General features: G+C 45.2%; 1 protein-coding gene across 1 annotated transcript in view; it reads right to left on the bottom strand.

Moving 5' to 3' along the window:
- GLDN (gliomedin) overlaps nt 1–9,838 on the bottom strand; it is a 63,712-nt gene extending 53,874 nt beyond the window's left edge. The window contains exon 1 of the mRNA XM_045812159.2: nt 9,443–9,838. Coding sequence (XP_045668115.2) covers nt 9,443–9,805 — 363 coding nt within the window. The 5' untranslated portion in view covers nt 9,806–9,838. The remainder of the gene's footprint in view (nt 1–9,442) is intronic.
- Nucleotides 9,839–17,595: the final 7,757 nt, after the last annotated feature.

Raw genomic sequence — 17,595 nt, 5'->3', positions numbered from 1 at the left:
CACAACATGACCTTTAGTCTGTAGATAAAATGCATGTAAATTAAGCTTGAATGTCAACTAGATTTGGCCAAGGATTTCTTTTACGGGAGCAGGCAGGGGAGGGTGAGTTTGAGGAATGTAGAGAAAAAAAAGTATCTTTTTCTTTTTTCCTCAGATAAGTGTGTTTTGTCAGATCTGAATCCTGTTCTGATAGTTCCCACATAGGTAATCCTATTCTCGAAAACATGAGACCCCTAAGAAGTAAATTGTTCTTCTTTCTTAGAAGTTGTTTTTGCTCTACCTTCTGCTCACATTTTGTCGATTTTCCAAATGAAAGCATCCAAAACATTTTTTAGGACTGCCACCAGCAGTAACCAGTAGGAGTTAACAACAGCTGAGCCTGTCAGAAAGGGGGTCAAGATGACTCCCTCTTAGTGAGTGTCGAACCTCGTCATTGGTGGCCATGTAGAAGGGGCAGGGGCCCAGGAAATCCTGACCAGCTCCAGAAGCCCTGTCACCGCGTCCAGGCTAACTCTATTTCGCTTTCATGACAAGGTGATTTAGGCTGGTGTGATGTCAAGCTGGTGTCAAGAGGCCAAATATTATCCCAAAGCAACAGCTGATAAAGCACATGTGAACAGACAACTTGGCATTGTGAAAGAATTGGTGATAAAGCATAAACCCCGAAACAAGATGCTGAGATAATGGGGCAAGAAGGGCTAACGATAAAGTAATAGTGAAAAATCTTCATAACAGCAACAACAAGTAGCTCCTGGGAACCTGACTACACCAGGTGCTATATTTGACCTACATCATTTCCCTTAAACCTCCTAAGGGCACTATGAGGTGCTTGATAGTATCTCAACCTTACAGATGAGGAAACTGAAGTTTGGAGAAGTCCGAAGATTTGTCCAAGGTCGCCCAGCTACAAGGCTGTGGGCTCAGGATGTGAACCCATCTGATTCCCTGGTTCACACTGCTCGCCACCACAACACACTCAGGGAAGCAACAGAGAGAATTTGGCTGGGAACCTACGAGTGAAGAAGGAATCCCAGGTTGCTCAAATTAGGGCTGCCACACAATGGCTGAAGGTGGCAGGAGTACCGTATGGAGGTGAGACTGGGCCAGCCATAGAGAGGACCCTGGGACAAGGGCACTGGAGATGATGAACAACCTCTTGGCATTGGAAGACTCATGATATGAGAAGTCATTCTGGAACTCACCCAGAAGAGGGCTTCTGCCCAAAGATCTCTCAGCCTGTGGTCTAGTGGGCAGGGCCACTAAATGACAGGCTGTTCGGGGGGTTCTGCTCTCTCCCCAGAGTGGAGTGGCACTATTCCAGGGGGCATGTGGCTTTGAGTTCCAAAGGGACAAAATTCTTTTTATCCCTGGACTACAGGCAGTATCGGCTGAAGGAAAGGCAGGAAACAGAGAGAGTGGACAATTAACTAGGCCCCAGAAGGTCCATCCTGCGCAGGCAGTAGAAGTTTAGCAGGCTTATTCCTGCTTCCCTCACCTCTAATGCTTTGGCGAGAAAGAGACTAAGGGCTTTTTAATAGTGCCAGGATCTAGGAGCAGGTCCAAATGGCTGGTCAACACAACTGCCCTGTTCTCATGGGTCCACATGCTCAGTCCTGGCCCACTTGTTTTTTACATATGTCCTTAGAGAATCATGACAGCTTATATCTACACTGAATATTTTATTTGCATGGATGCAAAATGTGTTTTGATAAAGTGTCTGAAGGATGTAACTACGGAGCTGGCTCTCACCTGACTTCCTCAATGTGCCATCACGAGTTAAGTTTATGGGTGTGTTCACAGTACCAACATCGGACATAATCTTAGCAGGCCTGTAGCTTCAAGTTCTCCTCCACCCTTAATAGACACTCAGAAGTGGCTTCTGACATGCAAACCAACACAGCGTCAGGTGTGACATCCCAAGTGCCCATGTGCACCTGCTGCTTTAAGGAAGGCCAGGGAAACATACGCAGGCACTGCATGTGGGTTTGTGCCTTTGGCTGCCCTGTCTTTTCTTGTTCTTCTGTATCAGGCCTCTGATATCTCATTAGGGACCATTCTGTAGGACCTAATGGTCCTTCCAATTGAAGAGAACAATGGGGTTTGAAAAAGGCTTAGATATAGGATTAACAGTGGTTAAAAGCTGTCCTAACATGACTGCTCTTGACTTGTGGAGCTGGCCTAGAAGGAGCAAAAGGCCTGAGGGCCAACTTGGCCCTGCAGCCCCCCTCCAGGGTGGAACCACACTTTGGGTCAGCTCCATCCTAGATTCTGTCTCCTCGGGGGAGGTCTTAAACCCTATTAGAATGGCTAAAATTAACAATTCAGGAAACAACAGATGTTGGCAAGGATGCAGAGAAAGGGGAATCCTCTTACACTGTTGGTGGGAATGCAAACTGGTACAGGCACTCTGGAAAACAGAATGGAGGCTCCTCAAAAAGTTAAAAATTGAGCTACCCTATGATCCAGCCATTGCGCTACTGGGTGTTTACCCCAAAGATACAGACGTAGTGAAGAGAAGGGCCATATGCACCCCAATGTTCATAGCAGCAATGTCCACAATAGCTAAATCGTGGAAGGAGCCGAGATGCCCTTCAACAGATGACTGGATTAAGAAGTTGTGGTCCATATATACAATGGAATATTACTCAGCTATCAGAAAGAACGAGTTCTCAATATTTCCTGCAACATGGATGGCACTGGAGGAGATAATGCTAAGTGAAATAAGTCAAGAAGAGAAAGACAACTATCATATGATTTCTCTCATCTATGGAACATAAGAACTAGGAAGATTGGTAGAGGAAGAAAGGGATAAAGAAAGGGGGGGTAATCAGAAGGGGGAATGAAGCATGAGAGACTATGGACTCTGAGAAACAAACTGAAGGCCTCAGAGGGGAGGGGGTGGGAGAATGGGATAGACCGGTGATGGGTAGTAAGGAGCGCACGTATTGCATGGTGCACTGGGTGTTATACGCAACTAATGAATCATCGAGCCTTACATCGGAAACCGGGGATGTACTGTATGGTGACTAACATAATATAATAAAAAATCATTAAAAAAAAAAATAGAGCCATCTTACGACCCAGCAATTGCACTACTAGGTATTTATCCAAAGGATACAAACATAGTGATTCAAAGGGGCACATGAACCCCAATGTTTATAGCAGCAATGTCCACAATAGCCAAATTATGGAAAAAGCCCAGATGTCCATCGACAGATGAATAAAGAAGATGTGGTATATATACACGATGGAATATCACTCAGCCATCAGAAAAAATGAAGTCACGCCATTTGCAATGACCTGGATGGAACTAGAAGGTATTATGCTAAGCGAAATAGGTCAATCAGAGAAAGGCAAATGCCGTATAATTTCACTCTTATATGGAATTTAAGAAACAAATAGATGAACATTAGAGGAAGGGACAGGAAAATAAAATAAGATAAAAACAGAGAGGGAAGCAAACCACAGAGACTCTTAACTCTAGGAGACAAACTGAGGGTTGCTGGAGGGGAGGTGGAGGAGGGTGAGCGAAATGGGTTATGGGCATTAAGGAGGGCACATGATGTATTGAGCATTGGGTGTTATAGTGTTCTGTGCAACTATGAATCACTAAATTCTACCCTTAAGCTAATAAAAAAAACCCAAAACAAAACAAAATCCCCCCCGGGGTTACCCCAATCCTAGAATAACCCTGATGTAGTTGCTTAGGTTCTCCAAAGAAACAACCTCTAGGATCTCCTCCGCTCCAATGGACCACAGTCTACTGAGGAGTTGGCAAGCTTTTTCTGTAAAGAGCCAAAAAGAAAATATTTTAGGCTTTGTGGGCCATATGGTTTCTGTTGCAACTACTCAGTTCTGCTGTTGTCATGTGAAAGTAGTCACAGACAATATGTGAACAAACGGGCATAGTTGTATTCCAACAAAACCTTATCTATGGTGACTAAAATTTGAATCTCACATAATGTTTGTGTGTCATGAAATATTCTTCTTTCGATTTTTCCCCCTCACCCTTTGTAAATGTAAAAATCATTCTTACTTTGTGGGCTGTTCACAATGGAGCAGCAGACTTGACTTGGCCATAGGGCACAGTCTGATGATCCCTGGTCTGAACTCATCTGGAAGTGACTCCCTCCAAGACGTAGGAAAGGGAGGTTAACCCCAACACAGCCAATGTAGGGCTTTCAAGGAAGTATGGCATCGACGGAAACAGGAGCTGTGACTATAGGTAACGTGATTTTCCCCCTATAAACAAGATAATGTATAGATCCATATAAGCGTCCCTCATTACCGCCATCACGAAAAGCTCTGTTACAATAATGCATTAGCTCAACACAGCTGCATCTCCTCCTTGAGAACTATCCTTAGAACTGGAGCACATGATTTGAACAGCCACAGTGCCGGGAATCTCCATCCCCTGAAGGTGGAGCTGATTTTTAGAAAGAGCCAAAAAACAAAACAAAACCCAACCAAACCAAACACACATAGAAACCCATCTCCACTCAACCAACAATAACAATGGCACAGTTACTAGTATCCTTGCAGAACCAGGGTGGGAAATTTGTGAGGGAGGGGGTGTGGGGGAGCTAAATAAAGCCATTTCTGTTCAAAACCACTCCTGATTATAAGATGAGATTGCTGGGAACTAAGCTTGGTAGTCCTAAGATGGCCCCTAACAATGGGAGTGTTATTTGGCCAACACACTCGGCCAGTTAAAAACATTTTTTTGGAATTTTTTGGTCAATATCTTAAAGCCAAGAGATTTCACATAAAAAGTCAGATTGTTTTTACTTCTCTTGAAAAATAAAATAAAAAGATCAGGCACAGTGAGCTCTTGCCCTTCCTACAGGAACAATCGGTGAGAGCCCCCCCTTTAGACAGTGCATGCACTTCAGGCTGGCACCGTCTCTGCCACGCCCTACTGCCCCCGCCCCCCCCGGAGTCCAGGGGCAGCAGCCATGTAACCTTGTGGTTATGGCCTTGTCACTTACAGTTAGAATAACACAATCACATGGTTCAAAAGTCAACATAATACACAAAGCTGTACAGTGAGAGGCTCATTCCCATCTTATCCCCGCCCTCCTTAAGTAAAGCACTTTTGTTAATATCTTCACTTATTTTTCTGCTTCTTCCTTACACACGGTAATACAATATATATATTTTTTCTGTCTTACTTTCTTCACTTAAAATATATCCTAAGGATTATTCCCATAACAGGACATAGAGAATTTCCTCATTCTCATTTTACAGCTACCTATCCCAGTGAGCGCACAGGTTGGTTTATTCAACTAATTCCGTATTGACGGGCACGGGCTGTGAATAGTCTTTTGCTTTTACAAATATTCTACAATGAATATGTGCATATGTCATTTCATAGGTGCTAAAGTCTGTCATGCAGGATAAATTCCCACAAGTGAGGTATCTGGGTCACAGGGCAAATGTATTTGTGATATTTTCAGGCATTGCCAAATTGCCTTCCACGTGAGTTGTACCATTTTGTGGTCCAGACAGCAATGCAAAAGCCTGTCTATTTCCCTTCAGCTTCCCCAGAAGAATGCGTGGTCAAACTTTCGTAGTTTTGTCAGACAGGTACAAATTATTTTTCAGGGCAGGTGTAATTTGCATTTTTACACCAAGGCATCTTTTCTCACACGTTTACCTGGAGACGTTTGTATTTCTTTTTCTGAGAACTGTGTTCCATTTTCCTATTGGATTCCTATTTCTGTTGATTTTCCTATCAAATTCTTGGTTTTTTTTCTTGTAAACTTATAGGAGTGCTATATATATTCAGAAGAGTAGCCCTGTATCTATGATATGAGGTGCAAATATTTTTTTTCCAGTTTGTCCTTTGTCTTTGCCTATGTTTATGAGGTGTGTGTTTGTGTTTGTTGTTGTCTGCCGTCCAGATGTTTTATTGTTGTGTGTGCTTTTTAAAATGTAGTTAAATTTATTTACTCTTTCCTTCTGGCTTTTGAGTTGTTAGAAAGAAAGATTTCCCCCATTCCAATATTAAAAAGGAATTTACCCATATTTCCTCCAGTCATTTAAGGATTTCATTTTTTTTTAAATGTAAATCTTCAACCCATTTAGAGCTGGTTAAGATGCACATTGTGAGAAGTAAAACCTTTTTCCTACTGGGAGCTTGACCCTAGATTTTGGACAGGATGCTGAGGCTGTCGGAACATCAATACCTGTAAGACCTGGAAGATGGGATGAGAGAGCAGCTGATGGGAGGAGAAGTGAGACAGGGTGGTATGAGGTGGGGTGGGGAACTAGACAGGAGCCCCCTCGCCTGCAGGAGTTCCTGGCAGGTGGTTTCCCATTATTGGTCTAGCTCAGTGGTACCCAAGGCCCTTACTACTTTTCTCCAAAGGACCTACTTACTTTTAAGGATTTAATGTGTTTGGTTGTACCAAAATAACTGTTCTAAGTAATGACGAGTTATGTTGCCCTTTTAACAACCAGTTTCTGGGCAGAATGTGCTAGCCAAAATTACCATGCTGAGCTGATGTACTTTCAGCCAAAAGCATAGAACTTTGAAGCGTCGGTTAGCTGGAGGAGGCTCAGCTTGGATAAATGAACCATCTGGAAGACTGTTTGAAATGCTGACATTGGTGTGCCTACAGCTTATTTCTTTGTTCCTAGATCTCTAAGGACATGCAACCACAGTGGGGGGACCTCTGATCTCATCCTCATTCAAAACTTACTGGTGCTGTATAACTGGGTGGGGGAAGGTGTGACTTACCATATGAAGTGTGCACACAGACCTCCACAGTGTATACTAACTCTAACTGTATGTGTACTAACTGATGCATGTTAACTGTGTAAGTTCTCTTAGCAACTTTTCCACTAGATGTGCCCGTGAAAGTGCTTTTTCTTTTTCTAGGATTATTTATTTATTTAAAGATTTTACTGATTTATTTGAGAGAAAGAGTGTACGTGAGCTGGGGCACAGGGAGAGGGAGAAGCAGACTCCCTGCTGAGCAGGGAGCCCGATGTGGGGCTCAACCCCAGGACCCTGGGGTCATGACCTGAGCCAAAGGCAGACACTGAGCTGACTGCGCCACCTAGGCGCCCCTGAAAGTGCTTTTTGAAACATTGTTTCCTCGTGTGGATAATTCTCTATTCGGAGAAAAACAGGGCGTAAAAATGAGAAAAATTTGCAAAGATGAATGATGCTGGAATAAAGTAAAAGGCTTTCAGCAATAAAATTGGTTCCTGTGCTTGAAGCAGCGGCCTCAAGAGAGACCTGGTGGGAGTGAGATGCTTAATGCAGCTATCAGGAGGAAGGCATGCCAAGGTCCAGGCATGCCAGACTGCACCTCTAACAGCTCAGAATCTCTGGGGGTGGGATCTAGGTATCATTTTTAAAGCCCCCCATGTGATTTCAATGTGCAACCACTGCTCTTGAACCATGCTGTTCAAAGTGTGGTCCTCAAATTAGCAATATTGGTGTCAGTGGCTGCTTACGAAAAATTCAGAATCTCAAGCCGGAAATTAGAACTTCTGAGTCAGAATCTGCATTTGAACAAGACTGTCAAGGTATGCACATGCATATTAAAGTAGAGAAGCAGTGATCTAGGGCAGCTTTCTCAAAGTGGCACCTGGAACCCCCTATATCTAACTCACCAAGGGGCTGGGAAGGTAGGGGAATGGGGGTCAGCTGACTTCTTCAGGAAGACAATTCTGGAGATGATTGTTCTGTAAGTGTGAGGGTGGGACGGTGGAATCTGCATTTCAGTGCGCTTCCAGGTGACCCCCTAGCCTACTGCTTGAGAACTACTCCCAACAGGAAAGCCAGCAATATGACCGCTGTTTTCTCCTGACCTGCATGGAAATTCCCGCAATGGCGCTCTAAGGTCAAAGCATACCCACTGCAAGTGGGGGATGAGTAGGTGATGATCTGTGAATGCTTCTCAGCCTGCCAAACGTGATGTTTCTACTCTCTGACCTATAAGAGAGCAGGTGGTGATAGCTGAATCTAGCTTTCAGACTGACACAGAAATGGGTCTCTCTGCTCTCTTGGGTTAGTGACTGAACAAGCTCCAATACGCAAGCTTCTACCTTAAAAGCAGGATTAAAAATATAAAATGTTGATGCTCACATGCGTCCGTCTTGAAGGGTTTAAAAAACCCTCAAAATGCATGGTAGAGAGCCAAGAGAAAGAGTAAATTCCCTGAAAGGAGATTTCTTCATTTTACAGAGGTCTTTTTAATGTTTTTGCTTGGGCCCAGATTTTTAAATGATAACACAGGTGAAAAGCAAAAAAACCAAAAAAAAGCCAAGAATGGAAAATTTGATCTTTCCCAAAAGATGCATTTGTGGTATGGAGTACTTCCATGATGCAGTTGTAAAAGCATTTCAGCTCATATAAGATATTTAAAAGCTTTTCTGATACAGAAGCTTTAAGTGAGTTTATCTTCAAATACCTAGGATTCCGAAGTATGGCTCACACTTGGGTTGGGGTGCCAGAACCAAAATCTTTGTACTTATAAAATGAAATAAGACCAGTGCGGTTGTAACGGATAATGAAACGGAATGGGGAACTGCAATGTGATCTAAATGTAATTGTTAATTATTGAGTTAAAAATCAGCAAAAGCAAAGAAACTTCAAACCGGAAAAAAAAGTTTTGAGGCTTTTACGTTTTTAAGAGCAGAGTTTCTCAAACCTTTTTGGGGGAGACCAAATCTAATGAAAATCTAGTGAAAAGCCATGGGCTCTCTCTAGATGCACGCCCCCTGAGTGCACAGTGGTAATTTCTGGAGTTCCATAGACCCGCTGGAGCCCGCATGCCCACCTCAGCTTTCACAGTGGATTTTAAGAAAATTTCTCTATTTTGATCTCTCCCACTTGGAACCGCTTTAGACCCAAAAGCACCTTTCTCAGCACCAAGGTTCCAGGTGATTGGTAAAATTAGGGCTGATTGTTTTGCCTTCAGCCAATCTCATGAGGATGGTCCTAGACCAGGTTAAAAGCCAGGCCACTAGTTGAAGCCAGGGAAAGAATCCTTTTACTGAAGAAGTCTGCGTTCTCAGAAATGTTTTCCCCCGTGCTCTTAGGGGGGGCCCCACCAGTGGCGCAGGCCGAGCCCGGAGCCTCCGTGGCTCCCTTCACACCACACTGTGAAAACTTTTGTCCGAAGTTAGGAAGGAAAGTAGGCTCTTAAAAACACCGCCTGCGCCCCTCATTTTACTTGCAGACCCACAGATGTCAGAGTGGAAGACAGCCCTTTCAGTCCCTCCCCCATTTAACGGAGGAGGAAACGGACCTCAGAGGACTGAGGTGCTTGCCCATGTGACCTCCCCAGCCGCACTCACACCCAGAGCCCCTCTCTCAGCACCTCGCCGTCTAGCCAGGGGAGCCCAGGGCGTCTGGGCCTCTCTCCCCACGCTGCCCGCCGCCCACCCTGGCGGAGGCACCACGGGGAACCGAGCCCCCGCCTACCGGCACCATGGAGTAGGTCATCATCATCAGCATGTCGTGGCTCTCGGCGCGGATGTGTGGCGCGGGCTCCCCGCCGTGGCTGCGCTTGTTGCGCGCGGCGCCGGCGGGATCCGGGGGTGGCGCGGGCGCCCGGCGCGGAGCGCAACTCAACTCAGCCAGGAAGGAGCGCAGGGCGCTGTCCTCGCGCTGCTCCTGGCCGCGCTGAGCCTCCAGCGCCCGCACCGCCGCGCTCAGCCCGCGCCACTGGCACAGCGCAAACACCGTGCCCGCAGCATTGAGCGCCGACAGCAGCGCCACCGCCGCCAGCGCTCCCCGCAGCCCCCAGCCGGCGCCCCCGCGGCCTCGCTCCGCGCCCCTGGCCATGCTCTGCGCGCCTCGGGCTGGGCTGGGCAGGGCTCGCCGCCTCCCTCCGGGCAGCCTTTATACGCCGCGGGCAAGCCGTGGGCTGGTGGCAGCGCCGTGAGTCACGCTGCCCTTTGCCCGGGCTGGCGGGGCGGGTTGGGGACAGTAGTAGTGGCGCCTGAGAAGCCCGGAGGGACAGGGGGGTGAGAGGGGGAGAGGAGCAAGTGGAGATCGGGGGGCGGGGGGGAAGGGGTGGGCAGTGCTCATGCTCCTGGTGCCTGGCCAAGAAAACCGGCAAGCCCAGGTCTCCCTCCTTTTCTCACTGCCCTGCCTGTGGGCATTGTTGTGGCCCAGGCCAGCAGAGTGAGCGGCAGACTGAGGGGGAGAGCAGGAATTCTTAAGGCGGCAGAAGCCACTGGATTCCACTCCCTTCTCCCCCCACACTGACCTCTTCAGAGAAAAGGATCAGCATGCCCAGATGCCAAGACATGTGCCCACTGTCCCTAGTGTTCATGAAGGACCCTAGGTTTGCTGCTGGGCAGGGACCCAGGCTGCCCATCACGTGGCCACTGAAGACCCCATGAGATCTTTCTGAGGAAGGGAATGGATAGAGACAAGGAGACAGTTGGCATTGGAGGGTTAAAAAGGCCACCCATCAGAACCAGAAAAGCCTTGTCCTGACTGAGAAGCAGGAGTCCTCTGTGAAGGAAAATTTCTAGGATGTGACAGGCCAAGATCTCCCATAAGACCCATATCTAGGAGGCAGCAGGGTGGGGAGAAAAAAAAACTCAAGGGTGGAAATCAGGAGACCTGGTTCTACCCCCATTCTGCTACTACTCAACTGAAGGGCTTTGTGCATGTTGCGAGACCACTCCGAATTGATTCTGAGGTGCTTTTAGGCTGAAGAGCTGGGACTATTAGTAGACCCTTTCTGGACCTTACTTAGCCTGCCTTGTTTGAGGGGGCAGTTGCCTCATGCCTCCCAGTTACCTCTTCCTTTTCCTGTCAGCTCAGATGCCTGTACCTCAAGGATCACTATCCCCCAAATGCAGAGTCACTTCTCAGTCTCTTCAGAGGACCTCTCCACCCTGTTTCTCACCTTTCCCCAGAATGGCTCTGCCTCCCTGGTGCCCCAGGGCCCACAGGAGACCCTGGTGGTGTTGGAAGACCCCAATTAGAAGCCAAGATTGCTGTTTCCAGAGCCCATTATTTCAAAGGAGGAGGTGGCCCTTTGCCATCAAGCCAGCTGGAGCTGTCACGGTTCTGTGTCAAAGTCTGGATTCCTGAGTTTTAATTGGGACATTGACCAACTGGCATATTCCTAGGAGAGCATCCAGGATGAGAAGGACTTAGGAAAGCATGAAGTTCCAAGTGGTTCATGAAGGACCTCAACTATGGGGACATGATGTCTAAGAGGGAATGGAGGTGATAAAGACTTAGGATTTAGGAAAGCATGAAGTTCCAAGTGGTTCATGAAGGACCTCAACTAACATGGTGGACATGATGTCTAAGAGGGAATGGAGGTGATAAAGACAAATTTGTCCAGTTTCTCTGAACTCTAACATACGTGATCTATTTGAAGAATGCCATGTATCTTTATCTTATCCAGGCTTAAGATGCCAGGCTTAAACCAATGGAGAGAAGCCACAGAGAGACAGCTGGGCATCAGGCTCAGTAAGATCTTCATTTAATTCACTAAAAATTTAATGAGCTGTGTGTCAGGCATAGTGATGGGCATTGGAGGTACTGAAATGAACAAGGCAAGCAGCTTGCAGTGTGAGCAGTTGGAGTCCCATGGAAACTCCTGAGTTTCTCTTTATCCTGGCATTCATTGTAGTTACTACTGCCTGACCATGTCATCAGTGCCCACTGGCAATAACAGAGTAACAGCAGCTGAAGTTAGGGGCCACATATTGTTTGACCTTGTCTCTCCCAACACCTAGCACAGTCCCTGGCTTGAAATGGCCATTCAGTAATTACCTGTTGAATGAGTGAACGAACAAATGAATGAATAAAAGGCTGTAGAGTGAACATATGTCTATGTAAAATGATGTGTGCCTAGTGGTAGTAAGGCTTAAGCATGAAACTCTTCTTGTGCCACCGAACTGGAGCTACCTTCCTTGAAAGACTGCCTGTCCAGTGGTGGGGAGAGTAACTGTAGCCTGACACACACACCTTCAACCCCTCTGGTTCAGAGCCCATAGTTAGTAGAAGGAAGGGAGTTTCAGTTACATTTGGAACCAGCCAGGCTTTATCTGATGACCTCAGGTGAAGGACGCTACCCTTCTTGGGAAGTAGGACTCAAAAGGTTTGTGGGATTGACTTTGGGCTGGATGGCTGGAGTACCTGGGATACTGCACTCAGAGCAGACAGGCAGAAAGAGAGCAAAGGGAAGGCAAGATTCCTCTCCCACTCAACACTTCTTCCCATTCCCTCTCCAAGTCTTTCTGTGTAGGAATATAATATTTTATTGGAAAGGAGAAGGGTGGGGCAAGTTGTTATGGCCCCAAGATGGCTGTATGCAAGCATCTGGCCTTGCTCTGTTCTCTTTTCCCTTTCTTCTCTGTCTTCTCTCTACACCCTTGCTCCACCACAGCTCCATGCATTGACCCTTCTCCTTCACTGTCTTATTTCAGAGTTGTGCCTGTTTAAGGCCTAGCTCAGAACCCTGTTCCTCATCAAGCCTTGCCTTTTGTACCATACTCAATTCTCCCTCTTCCTGAACTCTGCAAGCCCCAGGGACTCGGAGGCTAGAGGCATGGGCTTTGGAATCAAATAGAACTAAGCTTAAAACTGCACTCTAAATTTACAACTTTGGATATGTTACTCAGCTTTTCTAAGGAGAGTGTAATCATATCTATCTCATAGGTTGTGAAGATTTAATGAGAAAATACATGTAGAGCACATGGCATATAGAAACACTCGGGGTGGACATTAGTGCTATTGCCTATGGGCTGTCTGAACTTGCTGACACCCTTGCTGTGCCTTGGGCTGTTGACCGAGATCTTCTAGATCTTACTTCTTTTGTTGGGTTATAGTATGCTTAAGAAAGGGACCTCTCTCCACTGTGACACATCAGGGGCTTATGCCAAGTAGGAATGTTAGATTAATAAATTGATTAGCTAATTACACTTTTTCGGATGCTTTTTGAGGAACAGAACTTTTCAACGCATGGTAAACTTGGCCGCTTTTCTGAACACAGTGGCTTTGAGTTTGGTTGTTTGGGGCCCTTCCATCTCTAACTTCCTAAGCCTGCCATGACTCCTTGAGGGGTAGATACATCTGTGTAGACTGTCCTACCTAGTGTTTCTCAGGATGGGCTGGTACTTTTAGTAATAAGTAATTCTAAAAAAAAAAAAAGTTAGCTATTAATCTGGCCTATTTTGTTGACACAGGGGTTCAAGATAGAGTGAGGACACAGGGAGATATCTGACTTTCTTTTTCTGGAGACCAAAGAAGCGAAGAACATTCTGTGCTATCTTTACAATGAGAAGTAGCTTTTCCATTAAAAGACAGATGCTTCATTTTCAAAGGTTAAATAGAATGGTCCTCAAAAAATGATTCCAGCTCGTAAACTTTAGGGCCCTGGAGAAAAATATCCAAGTCAAGAACATACTCCAACTTTAAGTCCACAGCATTTCCTCATGACCGTGAAGTGAATAATTTTCATTTACTCTCAGGCCTGATCTTGGGTATTGTCGTCCTCTGTGATGAAGTTGGCGGGTATGCTGTGACTCCTGATGGTGCTGCCTCCCCATTCCCACTCTTCCTCCTTGCCAGGGGTTAGGGAGAAAATCTCTGTAATAGTTGCCACCAAAGTATATTATCCGCCCAAGCATGTTGGGTTTTTAACTCAACATTTCTACATTTTAGCCCCATGAAACTTCAAGCTCCCCAACCAAAAAGAGTCAGAAATTTCTTTTCTTTGTTCATTCACTCATTCATTTATCCATTTATTCAACAAATCAAGTGCTTACTATCTGTCAGGAACTGTGCTAGGAACTAGGAATAGGATGGAGAGCAAAACCAGACACCATTCCTGCCTTCCTGCAGCACGTGGTCTAAGTGGGGAGATGGAATTATCCAAGTAATTGTGTGAGGGTATAATTCTAAATGAGACAATGAGATAGATGATCTGAAGGAAAGGAGTGCTATTCTGTGAGATCGTATCACTGAGGAACCTACCCTAGATGTGGAGTGTGGGGTCAGGGAAGATCTCCCTGAAGAAGTGATGGTGTTTGAGCTAGAATCGGAAGATTAGCAGTTGTTAACTAGGTGGGAGTGTGGGTGAGAGAGTTGTAGTAAGAGGGGACAGCACGTGTGAGATCCTATGGCAGGAAGCACCATGGTTTATTTGAGGAACCATAAGAAAACCAATATGGCTGTAAGATGAAGACCATAGGGAGCAAGGAGGAAAAGGGAATGAAGTGAGGCTGGAGACTGAGTTAGGGGCCAGACTGTGGGTGGGACCTTGTAGGACTGGGGTCTTTAGTGTAGGAGAAATGGGAAGTTAGTTAGGGGTTTTGTGTGTGTGTTGGGGTGGGAAGTTGGGTTGATGAAGGACAGATTTTCATTTTCAAAGATTACCTTTTATTGCTAGGATTTGCAGTGGCTTCTGTCACTACAGAAACCATCTCTGACCTCCACCAGGCTTAATCTCAGCCTTCAAACCCATCTTTCCAAATGAAATAAGATGACATTGAGTTCTAGAAAATGCCATTTTCTCTTTCATTGCACATTTAAAGGTAGTTAAAAAAGACTCATGACTAACATTTAGACAGTTTGGCTAATTGTGATACTAGCTGGAGTTTTTGTATGATACCCAGCAGGTATTTGCATTTTTTGAGAAGTCGGCCTTTGGTATTTCAAGGTGAGAGCATCAAGTCAAGTCATCTCTAGCACTGGAAATAAGAATAGATATTGCTTCCCCTATGATATTTTGGTCTAAGCTGGGGAAGTAACAACAGCTTTCCACCTGTCATAGGTGCAGTATCTGAGTCACCCAAACATTGTTAGACATGGAGCTGTCCGAGGTTGTGCAGTAGGGCTATTTCAAATTCTCTGTCTATACTTTCTGTGCTTTATTTCCTTTGTTTGTGATAAACATGTACCCCCACCCCACCCATCCTGCCCTCCCAGTGCATCCTAGCCAATCATCACAGGTTGGGTTCTCTGGAATAGATGAAGTGGAATTTGGGGTGCAAGATGTTTATAAGAGATCAGTATCTGTGGAGGAAATAGAGGAAGCAGGATTAGGTAGAGGGAAAAGTCCAACTCAGTGCAGTCTCGCAAAGCCACAGGCAACTCTTTGGGGAGCTCTGAATTGAGTATTGTCCATTGGAGTGTCCCTTGTCAGGCTAGAATGGGCTTGGTTTTCACCTCAGTCTTACCCAGTCACAGGACACATGTGGGCTGCCCCAGAAAAGGTGTGAACTTGGGCCAGGTGGCTCTCAAAGCTGAGGCATACCCTGACCTCACTCCCTGCAGCTGGGCAGCAAGTTCTTCCTTGAAAGGGAAGGTGGAAGGTGGGGCATATCTCCACATCTACCATATCAACCACCTGATTCCAATATTAGTGAACTTTACATTGTAATCATATCAGACAGTGGAGAGAAGCTTTCTTTTTCACCTAGAGTGATGGCCTTTCGGTAAATAAAAAAGTGATTGTTTTCAGAAACAGAATGAAAACACGAAGAAAAGCTCTTCCGGTAGCTTTGAAATGGCTAGATCCATGGAAGTAACTTAATTCTGAAAAGTCCCACTTAGGAAACTTGAGCCACTGTTTTTGAAAGGACAAAACAAAGCTTTACATGTGTAGGGCACTTCAGTTTTCAAAGTACTTTCTCATGTCATTTGAGCTCCATAATCAGCTTGTGCAGTGAGCAGAGCAGGTCTTATAACCATTTCACAGATGAGAAAGCAGGGCTCACAAAGGTTAAGCGACTTGCTCAAGATCATACTGTTGAAACCTCACCAGCATTCATTGAAAGTGGGAACCTTCTTGACCCAAATCTTGGGCCAGTCAGGAATGCTCAAGATGATGGACAGGAAGTGGAAAAATAGGGCAGGGAAAGGATTCAAACTGATGAAATGGAAAAGGACTTAGAGCGGCGCTTGGCTTGAAGACAAAAACAAAGGCGGGGCAAGCCCTGATTGCTAGATATGTAAACTATGCAAGAGAAAGAAAGCCAGTCCCTAGTCCAGCATTTTATGGAGGGTTCAGGGAGAGCAGTGATGTCAGAACGATTTCCTGGAGACCAAGTAGGGGAACTGTCATCCCTGCATCTCAGAGATGAATATGGAACCTGAACGAAAGGTGAATTTGGGGCCTGGGAAACCAAGACTTTTCCTCTTTGGGGTCAGAAGTCAGAATGACAAGCAAACCTAGATATGCCTCACCTCTCCAAAGTCTAAGTGAAAGGGACCAAAAGGGATTCCTGCCAATACCGAGTCTGGAGAGATGGCACTCCATCTGCACAACCAGGGGACTGGAGGACTGTCCTCAACCAGGGGGAACGCAGGTCAGACTACAGACCCTGAACCGAGATGACTTCTTCTTCTTCTTCTTTTTTTTTTTTTTAAGAGATGTGCATAACTATGATGTTAGGTTATAGTTCTCCTACACTTTCCTTCCTTCCTTCCTATTCTTCCTTCCCTTTCTTTCTCCCCCTTCCTTCCTTCCTTCCTTCCTTCCTTCCTTCCTTCCTTCCTTCCTTCCTTCCTTCCTTCTTCTTTTGGTTTACAGTCTCACAAAGTTATCAGGAATGAATTATTCTTGTATGTCATTTTACTTGGTCTCTTTTTAAAAAAAACTTATTTTATTGTGGTAAGAATACTTACATGAGATCTACCCTCTTAACAAATTTTTAGGACACCTGGGTGGCTCAGTTGGTTAAGTGTCTGCCTTTGGCTCAGGTCCTGATCTCAGGGTCCTGGGATCGAGCCCTGCATCAGGCTCCCTGCTCAGCGGGGAGCCTGCTTCTGTTGCTCCCCCTGCTTATGCTCTCTTGCCCTCTCTGTCAAATATATAAATAAAATCTTTAAAAAAAATTGTTATATGATACGGTATTGTTGACCATAGGTGCAATATTGTACTACAGATCTCTAAAACTTACTCATCTTGCTTAACTAAAGCATTATGTCCTTTGATTAGTAACTCCCCATTTCCCCCAACCCTAGTCCCTGACAACCACTAATTCCAGTCTTTGATTCTATAAATTTAGATACCTCATATTAGTGAAATCATGTGATATTTATCTTTCTATGACTGTCCTACTTCACTTAGCATAATGCCCTCAAAGCTCATCCATATTGTCTCATATTATAAAATTTCTTTTTTAAGGTTGGATAAGATTCTATGATATGTATATGCCACATTTTCTTTCTCCAACCATCAATGGATATTTAAGTTGTTTCCACATTTTGGCTATTGTGAATAGTGATGCTATGAATACCAGAATGCAGATAGCTCTTCAAAATCCTGATTTCGATTCTTTTGGATAAATACCCAGAGTGGGATTGTTGGATCATATGATAGTTCTATTTTTAATATTTTGAGAAAGCTTCATACTATTTTCCAATGCAGCTACACCATTTTACAGTTCCACCAACAGTGTCCAATTTCTCTACATCCTCAACAACACTTGTCTTTTTTTTTTTCTTGACAATAGCCATCTTGACAAGTGTGAGGGTGATATCTCATTGTGGTTTTGACTTGCATTTCCCTGATGATTAGTGATGTTGAGCATTTTTTCATATACCTATTGGCCATTTGTATGTCTTCTTTGAGAAATTATCTACTCAATTATTTA

This window comes from Ursus americanus, chromosome 36 (genome assembly GCF_024610735.1).
Source record: "Ursus americanus isolate L20-20 chromosome 36, mUrsAme1.1.p, whole genome shotgun sequence".
In the NCBI taxonomy this organism is placed as follows: Eukaryota; Metazoa; Chordata; class Mammalia; order Carnivora; family Ursidae; genus Ursus; species Ursus americanus.
This window is presented reverse-complemented; position numbering and strand designations above follow the sequence as displayed.